Below are 13,844 nucleotides of genomic sequence, written 5' to 3'. Positions count from 1 at the left end.
ATGGTGGTGGTGGTATCCAGATCATGTTTTCAGTTTCTTCCATTTGTTGAGCTTAACATCATGCTTTCTCTAGGGGAACAGAAGTCAAATGAATCTTTTCAAAAGGAACTTCATGCTCTGAAGGTTGAAAGAGGCGGGGTAAATTCTAGCTGTTATTGTTTGAATATATCATTCATTATTTTTTTGAAGTTTGGTGCTCTTGACACTGAAACTTTAGAAGTTTTATTTTGTAAATTCTTTTAAGTGAATGTTTGCTGTATATTTTTGCTTATATAGATTTATTACTGTTTTTTTTTTCAAGTTTCATTATGTTGGGGAAATGAAAGATAGGTCAGATTCGACTATGTGCTTAATTTCAGGTTATGCAATGAAAGATAGGTCATGTTCGTCTATGTGCTTAATTTTAGGCTATGCAAACACGTCTAAACTGTCAGTCCTGCTCCTTAAAGCTTTTAATAGCTAGTATTCTGAAAAGTTCACTGTCATTGGTCTCAAAGAGAAAGGTCTTTTTTCTTTGGTATTTGTTTGGCTGGCAGTTGACCAGCACTTCTTAAGTGACCTGCCTGTGGCACTTGACCAAAATGTTTCCCTGACCTCATTCAGATCCTCAGGTTTCAATTCTCAAATTTTCCTTTTGATCGATTCCGTTTTGGTTCTGCATTTGTATGTTCCCTGTGGCAATTTTGCATGTAGAAAAATTCTATATTCGATGATGGAAACTTTAGCGCTTATTAACATTAAATGTTATTTTTCTCAATCTCAGTTGTACTAGATGTGGCTTCTATTAACACTTAACAGGAGATTGCCCTAATTTCATTTTGATTCCTTTAGGTAGAAAGCGTGCTAATAATGGCACAAATTTTTCATTTTTTATTGGATATCCCATTAAGATATAAAACTTATCATTTTTTTTGGAGGAAATAAACATATCAAATTTATGCTGTGCAGCTGTCTGTGAAAGCAGGCTTGGTCTTGTGCATTTTGTAAATCCTAGGGATACTAAGGCTGAAGGTCACTGTAATTATCCTTTTGTATACACCAGACGTGTTGGATATTTTATGCCTTCAGTTTTTATGCCAAGTATAAAACTTTATAACATGAACTTTTCTGACCATCTATCTTGAATCTCTCTCCAGCATTAATATTCTTGATTTTTGAACGGTACATCTTTGTTCAGTTGGTGTTCCATGGATCTTACACCACATACTGATGCATTTATCCATATTTCACAATTGTTTGTAGAATAATGTACATACAACAACAACAACAACAACAACAACTACGCCTTCATCCCAAAACAATTGGGGTCGGCGATATGAACCAACAAAGAAAATCATTCTGGGTCTTCCACACGAATCCTTCTCCTCCATTCATTTCTATCCAATGCCATGTCCTCGGTGAGGTTCAAAGCATTCATATCCTTTCCTATCACCTCCATCCATGTCTTCCTAGGCCTACCCCGACCTCTTTTAACTAATATATTTTCCCATTTCTCCATCCTTCTAACTGGAGCATCATTAGGCCTTCGTCGAATATGTCCAAACCATCGTAAACGATTCTCTCTCATCTTATTTTCAATGGGTGCAACGCCTACCTTCTTACGTATCTCCTCGTTCTGAATAATGTAGAATAATGTACATCTTATCTCAAAAAAGAGAAAAAAGGGTGTGGTGGAGTAATGGGATAATAATCTTTCCTGTGATTAACCATACTTTAGAATAACAAGAAAAGTCAACATCCAGACAATAACATAAACAAGGAATGCCAAGTTGAGAACGCAATTATAGTAGGGTTTGATAAGCAACAAAGGACAGGATTCAATATGGAAAGGTCATGGCCATGGATAGGAGAACCAGTAGTAACGCAATAGGGTCAAGACCATGGTTATCTGAAGCTTCTAGATATCTATGAGAGGCTTGAGAGCCTCTTTTTTGGACAGCCGCTTTGGAAACTGCAAGCTAAGTGCTTCTAAATCTCACTTATCTTGTCACAGAAGCATGCCTCCATGAACATCGGGTTTTCAACATGAGAATAATATTAATACTAACAAGCAACACATTTGCACAATGTATGAATTGCAGATTCTTATAATAAGGAAACCATAGTTGACCAATTTTAATTTAATTGAGGGATAAATGAAAAATGTCTTCCATTTTTTAGTCATCTCCTTAGAATGCAAAAATTGTTCGTTTTTATTAAACTTAGAGACCTTTAAATCATTCATGTAAAATAACAAGTCAAAGTGAAAGTGTTCAAAAATTTCTTCTCTTATGAATATGTATACTGTTATGCATATTCTTACGTTTATACATATATTTGATATCATATGCTAAAGTTTATCTATATTAGTAAAAAACATTTGGCTCTGAACATGAATATGTGAAAATCTTATTTTATAATCAATTGGACTGTTTGATGGGTCAAACTGAGTGGTGAACTGAAAACTGCTATAGAAGATTGATTCAGTAATAGTTCTATAAGGTAATAGGTGGATTTGCTTTGGTGTATCCAATTATTTTTTTCAAAAGATTTCTAATTCTAATAGCTGTGGCATTTCTAAAGTCTGTGAAGCAGAGAAATAGTGAGGGGAAACGTAGGAATTGTATCCATAAAGGTGATCCACTTAAATTGTGAGAAGGATTAAATGCTCTTTTGGATTTTGATACCATGAACAGAATCCATAGCTAGCAATGGTTAAATTCTTTTAGTGATGAATGGAGAATAAAATCCTTGAATATACATCATGATGTATCCCTAAATAATGCAGCCATTGTTACCATGAAGATTGGAAAATGATGGAAATATCCGTATCGACAAATGTGTACTAATGGATTGGCTATGAAATAATTAGTGGTCGGTACAAGCATTTAGTTGGGGGGGGGGGGGGGAAGGGTATGCGATGTTTCTCTGTATTGCTATATGCACATTCTTTTTTTTTTTCAGTCATATTATAAGTGTTTTTCTATTGTTTTACATTTGGTACTTTTATTAGTGATTCTTGTTGCATTTTTGGGCTTTCATCCTGTATGATGACCTAACTGGATGTTTGTCTAAATAGGCTTCTGCAGAGATGAAAGAACTTCATGATAACTTGAATAAGAAAATATTGGAAATAGAACGCTTGCAAGCAGAGTTGAGCAGGAGAGAGAGGGAAGAATCAGCACAGGCTACTGAAAGCATGTCAAAGTCAATTGCTGCTCTGGAGAAAGAGAATGCTGACCTAAAGGTTAATGCACTTACTTATAGTGAATTATAGCATGGTTTTATGACACTATTTTTAATAGGCTTGGCACCTTGCGTATTAGTTTTCAGTGTAAGACTAATTTGCCTTTTTAAGACAAATTGATTTGTCATTTATATGTGATATATCCATGCTTATATTTCATGATCATGATTACTGGTTTTTATCATTGTTCTATATTTCCAATGTCGCAGTCCCTATTGGATCTTTTTGTTTAATGCAGTGTGGAATATTGTCACTCTATGTACTACTAGGGTATGTTTGGGATGTCATTGTAATGAAATAGCGGAAAATACGAAAACAATACTACTAAGGGCTTTACAAGATCACAATCACAAAAAATGCATAAGCAAAAACCAATGCCACTAAGGGCTTACAAGATCACAATTACAATGTGTATAAGTACAAGTCCACTATAGGACAAAACAATAGCTAACAAGGGGCAACAACATAATCACTAAGTGCATATAAAACTTTAAGGAACTAAATAGAAAAGCACAAAATGTAAAAAATATTCATCTTTATTGAACATAAATGCTTAAGAGAAGCATTGGGTACAAGAGAGGGGTTCAACCCCTACTTATACACAAAGGGAGAGCATGGGGCTCTATTCGGGAGCTTCCAATAGAGTCGCTGGGAGCTCCCAATGGCTCTATGGTCTTTTAACCACAGAGCCCATGCTCTTTACAAAAAAGACTTTAAATAAAAAAGTAAAAACTAAATAAGAGAAAAACTGTTCCTAACAATGTTGTGAAAAGCGTTGAGGTATAGCGAGGCACTCCACCAAAAACTGAGGCAAGGCGTAAAGCGTAAGCCTCAATTTTTTTTTTGAAAACTTTAAAAAAATTCTAAAAAATATCTAAAAATACAAATAAATAAAGAAATGCTTTATTGATGAAATAACAACCAATAAGAAATAGAAAATCTCAAATAAGTACTAAAAAATATGAGATTAACATATAAAAGTAACTAAAAACTGATTACATAATTGGAAAATATATGAGATTAACCAACAAAAGTTAAAATATACTAAGAAATTGATTACATAACTGAAATAACTGGAAAATATATGAGATTAACCTACAAAAGTTAAAATATATGGGATTATTCTAAAAAATATGAGATTAACATATAAAAGTAACTAAAAAACTGATTACATAACTGAAAAATATATGAGATTAACCAACAAAAGTTAAAATATACTAAGAAACTGATTACATAACTGAAATAACTGGAAAATATATGAGTTTAACCTACAAAAGTTAAAATATATGAGATTATTCTAAAAAAAGATATTTCACTTGGACTCTTGAAATATCTTTTCCATATGCACGATGTATCATTTTCTCAAGCATAGGCTTGTTTCTTTGATGGTTTATGTCTTTCTGATTTATATGTTAGTTCAGACTAGAGGCCATTGAGATGCATGTCTCTATGATGGTTTATATCTTTCTGATTTCAGTTCTGACTCTTGTTTTATTATTTAATTTTACCCACTGCACAATGTTAATTAATAATTGTGCTAGACCTGGATATTTGTGATCACATGGCAACTAATCTCCTAAGTTTAGAAAAGAATTTTGTTTGGAATCCTCTTAAGGCATGACAGAAAGTCATCTCCACTTGAGACAAAATATAGTGCAAAAAAAGAATGCTACAAGTGGGAGCGAGAGTATACCCACAGACAGAATAGAGCATTCAGTTTCTGCAGGCTCTGTTTTCTTTCTACGCAGTAGCTTCTTTGCATAGATAGTTAGAAATCCTATGAATTGTTTTGCCAATTTAAGTAATTGGGTATTCTTGTTGATTATATCTCAGAAATCTTGTACAATTTTTTTTTTTGCGCCTCAAGCCTCAGGCTTGCGCCTTGAGGGCCGCGTCTCAACCTGCGTTTTTTATAATGCTGGTTCCTAATGAACAATACTATTACATGAGTAAAAAGACAAAAATACCCCTAGAGGGTATTTACCTATTACATCATTATATATATATATGAAACAAATATGTATGTGTGACAATACATACATATATATACACGTACAACTTAAGAGTCATTAGGCTAGAATATATGAATGTTTAAAAAAATTGATTTTATTATTCATGTCATGAAGATATTGCAATTTTTATTTATTTTAATATGATAATATTATATCTGTTTGGAAAGAAAGTGGGGAAAGGGTAGTTTCCTATTTTTAAGGAGGGAAAGGACTAATTTTCTATTTTCAAAGATAAAGAGGGGAGAAAAGGGGAAAGGTAGTTTCCTATTTTTAAGTTTTTTTATTGGATTTTACATTTCAAATATTTAGATTCTACCTGAACCTATGTCACATGGGTGCGGGTGCGGGGGTGCGGCGCTTTCAAAAACCTACGGTGTGGGGGTGCGGCAGGGGCAAAAATGTAAATATATATATATATATATATATATATATAATTTTGAAGTTTTAACAATTAACATTTAACAGTTAACATTGTCATAATATCATTCATCAATCATCATTCATGCAATATATCAACCTAAATATCAATCAAATAAGTAAAGCAATTACATAAATCAACCTAAATATCAATCAAATAAGTAAAACATAAAAGAACTAAATTACATACCAAAGTATATCCTGATGAAGTAATTGATCTTAATAATTTTCTTCTTCATCATCCAATGTATCATTAGAAGGAATACTGGACTCAGCTAAATCCATGTTTGTTATGTTGAAATCATGCTCTCCCTCAAAGTCACACTCTTCTGGGTTTACATCTCAAAATTTGGATGTTCCTTGTTTGCGTTACAAACCCAATTTGAAAATGTTAAATACAATACAAGTATATTTAAATGAAAAACTAAGAAATAATTAAATAACTAAGAGAGCAAATTAATACATGTATTCATCATTGGTTCGCGAAAGTAATCGAAGATTTGAATGAACATATACTAAATCCTCTGCACGCTTGCTGGTGAGTTTGTTTCTCTTCATATTGTGGATTTGAAAATATGTGCTCCAATTTCTTTCACAACAAGATGAACTAGCAGGCTGCGATAGCAATCTTAAAGCAAGACGTTGGAGAAGAGGTGTTTCTGATCCAAATGTTGACCACTATGTGATAGGATCTATATTATCATCTTCTCTCGCGAATAATACCGGTCCATATAATCTCGAAGATGAAAACTTTCCAAACTCTTGTGTGACTTGATGTAGAAGATATGCTTCTGAAAAAAGTCTTGTCATACACATATTTCTATGTTTTGATAGCTCTGGGTCTAAATTTGGACAAACACGACCAATACCATCAGCCCGCCACTTATTTGCATAATGTTTTGGATTAAGAGAATGTGCCATGCAATGCAAAAGAGTGTTGCTCTTATCTCATTTTCTGACTAAAATTGAATGAATATGATTAAAAAATTCTGAATCATTCAATGTAGGATTTTTTTCTTCATGCTTGAAAACTATAGCTTGTATTTTTTCAATCATATTATCTCACATTTCATAAACTCTGTGAAGCATGAACTCATCCTTATCAACTTCTCTTAACATTTCTCAAATAGGTTGTATAAATTGAAGGAAATATACCACTCTGTCCCAAAACTCATCATCAAGAATGAATTTTTTAATTTTTTGAGCCTTGATATCATCATCAGTACGATAGAATGTCAAATTTTCATCAATCACCATGTTAATCAAAACATTCTTCACTCTTTTAATCCTCTTCACCATCACAATAATGGACGCAAAACGTGTTTCAACGACCTTTAACAATTTTAGGTCAGAATGCCTATTAAATATAGCATTAGCACGATGGTGGTTAACAACAAAATTCCTAATGCTTTTGACATTTTTTTATAAATCTTCAATCCATGAACATAAAGCATATGCTTGTGAATTTTCTTCTTCTTTGGGGTTGTAGATGCTCTTTAGGGCCAATTTTAAGCTGTGTGTTACACAAGGAGTCCAAAAAACATGAGGGTACTGTAAGGAAACGACTTTGAATACATTATGTTCAATAATGAACCAATACACATGCACATGAAGTGCGGATATACCCACCAAAGGGAAAAACACAAGCACATAATGTGCTAACACATAAACCCACGAAAGGGGCAAAAATGCCTATAAGGCATAAGTTAATATTATTGAAGAGAAGAAGGGTGTAACACCCATTACAATGGAGCAAAAGCTCCTCCAAGAAGTAGTAAATACAAAGGGGAAAACCCCTATTTATGCACAAAGAAGAGAGGAAAAGGAGAGGCCAAAAGGGGCTCCCCATAGAGACGTTGGGAGCCCCCAACGGTCACATTTGTGACCGTTGGAGGCCCCAACGAATCTATGTGGGTCCCCCACTTGCATGAAATAAAAAACAAAAAAATATAAAATATAAACTAATTCTAAAAAATAAATAGTTGTTTTCTAAAAACAACTATATAGCAAATGCAAAAAGACAGAAATACCCCTATCGGGTATTGCACACATATATGTATATATATATATATACATATATGTGTACGAGTACACATATTTTAACACCCCCTCAAACTTTGCGAAAAAAACCCTCGAAAGTTTGGAAAAACAAAAGAAAGTCTTGAAAAGAAGTCCAATTCTTCAAAAGTCTTCAAGGGAAAACTCCATCTTCATGACATCTCCATTGATCAAATCCATGATATATCTAAAGTACCACATCTTAGCGATCCTGTAGAGAAAAAAACAAACCAAGAGAAGACTCAAAGTATACAAGAAAAATAAAATATTCTAACCCAAGAATTGCAACAATAATATAAAGACAAGCAAGAGTGGTTTTAAACAAGATAGTAACACCTTTTCAAATCATTAGATAAGAGGCAGCATTCCTTAAGGATGACGGTAAATCATGATTTACTAAGATGAAATATGTCTATTAAGAGACATTTAAAAAAAAAGGATATCTAAATGAAAGATCATAATAGGATAATTAAAAAAAAAGAAACTACTTAATCATTTCAATACTATGTGAAAAAGTCTTCAAGAAAAACAATGTATAATGTCTTCAAAGAGACAATGCATATGAAGTGCACCAACTTCCACAAATCGTTTTGCACAAAGGCCCAATAAGTACTCAAAGGAATTTATCAATACTTGAAAGGAAGAAGTGTGGGCACAAAAGAACACATATACAAATGTCCAAAGGCATGACGAATATGAACTTCAATAAGAGGGGCTTTATAAAAGCATATTTAACACGTATAGATCAACAATAGAGTTTTTCACATCTTTAGGAAGAAGATCTATGTCAAACAAATGTCATATATAAGAAGCATGATTTGACTAAGTATATATTAAAACATCCACCCAAGATTCAAGAATGAATGTTATTTGAGTAGAGAACCTTACATATTTCGGAACATCTCACTCAAATGATTGCAATTCCAAAAACTCATTTTGCATATCAAATACAAAGGTGGTAAAAACCATAAGCACTTAGTATGTAGATTAAATGCCAAAAAATCAATTTGATTTTAAAATGTGCATATTAATGATATTATTCACTTGTATCATTAAAAGACAAAATATGAATGAAATTTCACAAATTTCAGCAATAGTTCATCCACTACAAGCAACTACCTCATTAGTCCTCAAAAACCTACAAATCAAGTGTATAAACTACTAGATCAAGAACATAAATATAATGCCATTAAAGACCAAAGACACACACAAAGGTGTGTAAAAGAACCTCATGTCTACATGTAATAATACTTGAAATGAGTGCATCAACGACAAGAACAAGAAAATACACGCCAACATGGACCAAAAACATCTCTTGTCTACGTAAAAATACACTCAAGATCAAGTATGTTCAGCTACTAGAACAAGAGTATCAAGCCAACCATGGGCTAAAACACAATACATCTCTTGTCTACATAAAATGACACTTGAAATGAGTGAAAGAAGTCAACCATGGGCATACATCTCAGCGACTAGAACAAGGATACAAATGCCAACATGGACTAAAATCACACACCATAGTGTGAATCAACGTGCCTTGTCTAAATATAATAACACTCAAGACAAGTGTGTTCAGCTACTAGACCAAGAGAACAAAGCCAACAAAAGGCTACCAACACATAAAGGTGTAATAAAATTCTTGTCTACATATGATGAAACTTAGATAAGAGTTATAAAAGGAGAAGACTTTTGAAACAATAAGACTTATAATGACAAACATATAACAAATAAAACATTGATTTTAATATACCTTAAAACATTTAAGGTTCCAACAATCATATATCTATCACAAGTTCACATAATAAAGAGCATCCATAAAAATAATGGCAAAAAATGAGTGACACACTCATCATTAGAGATCACATAACAAGTCATTTTAGGGTCAAACTACAAGTTGACAACCTAAAAAGACATAACACTAGATGCCCATAACTCACCTCAACAAACATCTCTTAATATAACAATAACAAGGCCAAAAAATATTGATGCATCATATAAAAAATAAATGCCATAAAAAGGCAAAGAACACATAAGGAAATCATTTTCCAAATACGTGATTTTACAAAGCGGGCCAATTTGAAAAAATCAAATCAAAGGTCCAATATAATCAATCACAACAATAATTTTGCATAAACACGAATTATGCTTAATCATGATCAAATCTTTAAAAAGAAGTCATTTATATCAAAAGGCTTATTTATGCCACAAACACAACATAGAATATTAAGCAACGTCATATGCAAGAACCGATTTGGAATAATCCAAGAATCAAATCAAGCCTTTAACTATGATAGATATAAAGTGCAATTATATGCACATCAAATGATAATAGATGCATTTTTACGCAATACAAGATGTCGAATGACAATAATCTTAAAATGAGCAAATAACAAATTTAAGACAACATATAACAAGATATTGCGGAAGCACTTACAACGATAAAAGAAACAATCTCACAAGTCCACTAAGGGACAAAACACACACAAGCCCTAAAGAAGACAATATAAACAACTCTTATTAAAAAAAGAGAGAGAGCTCCCAAGCATTCATAAAGATAGTAATATTTAAAAAATCTCATAAAAACCAATATTGTCATTTAAAAAGAAGCTTATAACAAACATGAAATCTTCTTAAAGATTATATACTTATAAGAAGATTCACAAGGATCAAAAGGCCTCTCAAAGAGAGATCCAACACAAAAACAAATCCCCAAAAGAGGGTACATACGAAAGGAAGAGGGAAAACTTCATTAAAGTGTAGAAAATCCCAACAGGGGCGGAAGCACCAATAAAGCAAACCACTTCTTAAGAGTGATCACAAGAGCCAAGAACACAAACACTAAAAAGTGTATACAAAAAATACACTAAAGGAAAAATGACTTAAAGTCATAAGTTGGACATTATTGAAGAAAGAAAGAAGAGGGTAAAAAACCAATAAAAAAAGAATAATAGGATTGCGTTATGGCATAAATCTATAAACAAAAATTCATAATATTATTAAAAACATATGACTTAATAGATTATAACCAACTCCTAATGTAATAAGTATGCAACAAACATTAATGAAGACCATAAATTTTATAATAAAACATATTCTTGAAATTGAATTGAAGAATGTAAAGAAAATAATCATATTTCATGAGATCATTTTTAAAACTTAATTCAATCGGTATTACAAAATGCCTTCTTAATCAAATATTGCTCATATTAAAAGAACTCATTAGGTAGGAAAATAAAAAATTAATAAGGAATTTTTCATAGTTAATATATGTCAATCACACAATATTATGAAAATCCTCATATAGGACATTTTAGTGGATAAACACATACCTTTAATATGAACCAAAAATTATGATGAGAGTATGTGAGCAATGCTATATATCTCACAAACATTTTACTTTTAACATAACTTTCTTAAAAGACTTATTTTTCATATAAACGGTATTCTTACAACCAAAATTAGGTATAAATTCAAAAATTTCAATGGTCATAATTTTTTATCGACCCATTAGACCATGTTTTGAGCAATCACATATTTAATTATTCGAAAAACAAGTTCACCGGTTTTAGAATTTACCAATAAAAGACTTTCAAGAAAAGACATACGAAAAATAATAATATACGAAAAAAGTTTAATGAAATGTTAAAAACCCAAACTTATAATGACAAAAAGAACACATATGCAAAACATATCTAATTCTTCATAATGCACAATACTTAAAGAAATATAATACAACAACAACAACAACAACAACTACGCCTTCATCCCAAAATAATTGGGGTCGGCGATATGAACCAAATAAGAAAATCATTATGGGTCTTCCACATGAATCCTTGTCCTCCAATCTTTTCTATCCAATGTCATGTCGTCGGTGAAGTTCAAAGCATTCATATCCTTTCATGAAAAGGAATGGAAAAGTCTCAAAGATCCTGAGCATGACTTACATTAAATAGCTTATCAAAATAATCTTTTCATCTGCTTAATCTACTCATCTTTGACTAAAACCCTTTGTGTTTCATCTTTGATACATCTAACCGTACCCAAATCTCTCGATTTCCTATCTCTCATCATTGCAAGCCTATAAATATCCTTCTCGCCCTCTGTGGTATCCAACTTGTCATAAACCTCCTTATATACCTTATCCCTCATTTTGAACTATTTTTTTAGTTTTCCTCTTTGCTATCATATACTTCTCCAAATTCTCATTATCACAACTCTTACTTCGATTTCTATAACACTCTATTTTAACCTTAATAGCTACTTAAAGAAATATAATGCATACCGAATAATTTTAAGAAACAAAAGAGAGAAATGAGGACGTCACCATTTTTCTTTAAAATTTCTTGAATAGCACGCTTCCCGATACAACAAAGAGCAACTCGATCCCAACCTTGCTCTGATACCATGTAAGGAAACGACTTTGAATACATTAGGTTCAATAATGAACCAATACACATGCACATGAAGTGCGGATATACCCACCAAAGGGGAAAACACAAGCACATAATGTGCTAACACATAAAACCACGAAAGGGGCAAAAATGCCTATAAGGCATAAGTTAATATTATTGAAGAGAAGAAGGGTGTAACACCCATTACAATGGAGCAAAAGCTCCTCTAAAAAGTAGTAAATACAAAGGGGAAAGCCCCTATTTATGCACAAAGAAGAGAGGAAAAGGAGAGGCCAAAAGGGGCTCCCCATAGAGACGTTGGGAGCCCCCAACGGTCACATTTGTGACCATTGGAGGCCCCAACGAATCTATGTGGGGCCTCCACTTGTGTGAAATAAAAAACAAAAAAATATAAAATATAAACTAATTCTAAAAAATAAATAGTTGTTTTCTAAAAACAACTATATAGCAAATGCAAAAAGACAGAAATACCCCTATCGGGTATTGCACACATATATGTATATATATATATACATATATATGTGTACGAGTACACATATTTTAACAGGTACTCACTCTCCAAACTCAACACTGCACTTTTACAAACTGGTGCGTTGTCTGTAATGATTTGTACCACTTTCTGATCACCGACTTCTTTTATGACTTCTATAAACAATCCCTTTAAATACTCTGCATTTTTCTATTCCCCAGATGCATCAACTGCTTTCAAGAATGTTGGGTCACTAAGCGAACAAGCAATGAAATTGATCAGTTGACGTCTTTGAATATCTGTCCATCCATCAGACACAATAGAAACTCCATTTTGCTCCCATGAATATTTTTTAATCTCCAGCAACCTCTCCACATTTGCCCTCTCTTCTGCAAGAAATGTGGTTCGTATTTTTTCTGAACTTGGAGGCACATAGCCACTCAAATTACAATTTGCCAAGGATGTCACTAAATCCTTCCAATAAGGATTTCTAGCCGCATTAAATGAGAGTGAACTAGAATAAAAATATCTCCCAACTTTTCTATCCAATTCTTCTCTCTCATATGTATTGAATGCTGCTTGTATCGTTCTTCTACCTCCTACATTGACTTTTCTTTTTTTTTTTCAGCATTTTCTTGGTGGCTTGCAAATGACACACTAACTGCAGAAGAATCGACCATTGCCTTTCTCTTCTCATATTTTGTTTGTATTTTCTTGTATTGTCTTCGCATTGCCTCATCAACTTTTCTGCATCCTGAAATGCCATGCCTTGGTATCTTCAACAAATGAGCCTTCACTCTTGTGTAAGACCCAACAAAATCTCTTTCGCAGAGTTTGCATCAAAATCTCTTGTTTCCACCACCTCCTTCTCCAGTTTTTGCAAGTTTATCTACATGTACCTATAGTGGCCCCACATCATCAATCCCACTACAACTATCAGCAAAACTAGCAACAGAACTCACATGTTGGGATGAGGATGACACAAGTCCTTTTCCTTTATCCGTCATTTTTTATCTTAAAAACATAAAAAAGAAATACATTCAAAATTTCAAATCAATATACAGACATTATCTTGATATAAAAATATATATAAAATCAGGAGCAAGGAGGGGAGATCTGCCCCTTCCCTGCCAAAAACAGGGAGAGACACAGCCCCTCCCCTGAAATAAGAGGGAGCAGGGACGGGGGCTTGACCTCCTCCTCTACCAAAAACAGAGGGAGCAGGGGGGGCTCAACCCCTCCCTTGCTGA

The 13,844-nt window shown here is 33.0% G+C and overlaps 1 protein-coding gene across 1 annotated transcript in view; it reads left to right on the top strand.

Annotated features, from left to right (window-relative positions):
- LOC149843761 (golgin candidate 3-like) overlaps positions 1-13,844 on the top strand; it is a 30,505-nt gene that overhangs the window by 7,341 nt on the left and 9,320 nt on the right. The window contains exons 6-7 of the mRNA XM_090000050.1: positions 74-138; positions 3,059-3,226. Of these exons, the coding sequence (XP_089856176.1) occupies positions 74-138; positions 3,059-3,226 (233 nt within the window). The remainder of the gene's footprint in view (positions 1-73; positions 139-3,058; positions 3,227-13,844) is intronic.

The sequence above is a fragment of the Nuphar pumila genome, chromosome 3 (genome assembly GCF_984573655.1).
Source record: "Nuphar pumila chromosome 3, dmNupPumi1.hap1.1, whole genome shotgun sequence".
NCBI classification, from domain to species: domain Eukaryota; kingdom Viridiplantae; phylum Streptophyta; class Magnoliopsida; order Nymphaeales; family Nymphaeaceae; genus Nuphar; species Nuphar pumila.
The sequence above is the reverse complement of the archived record's forward strand: the minus strand, read 5'-3'. Positions and strand labels throughout refer to the sequence as shown.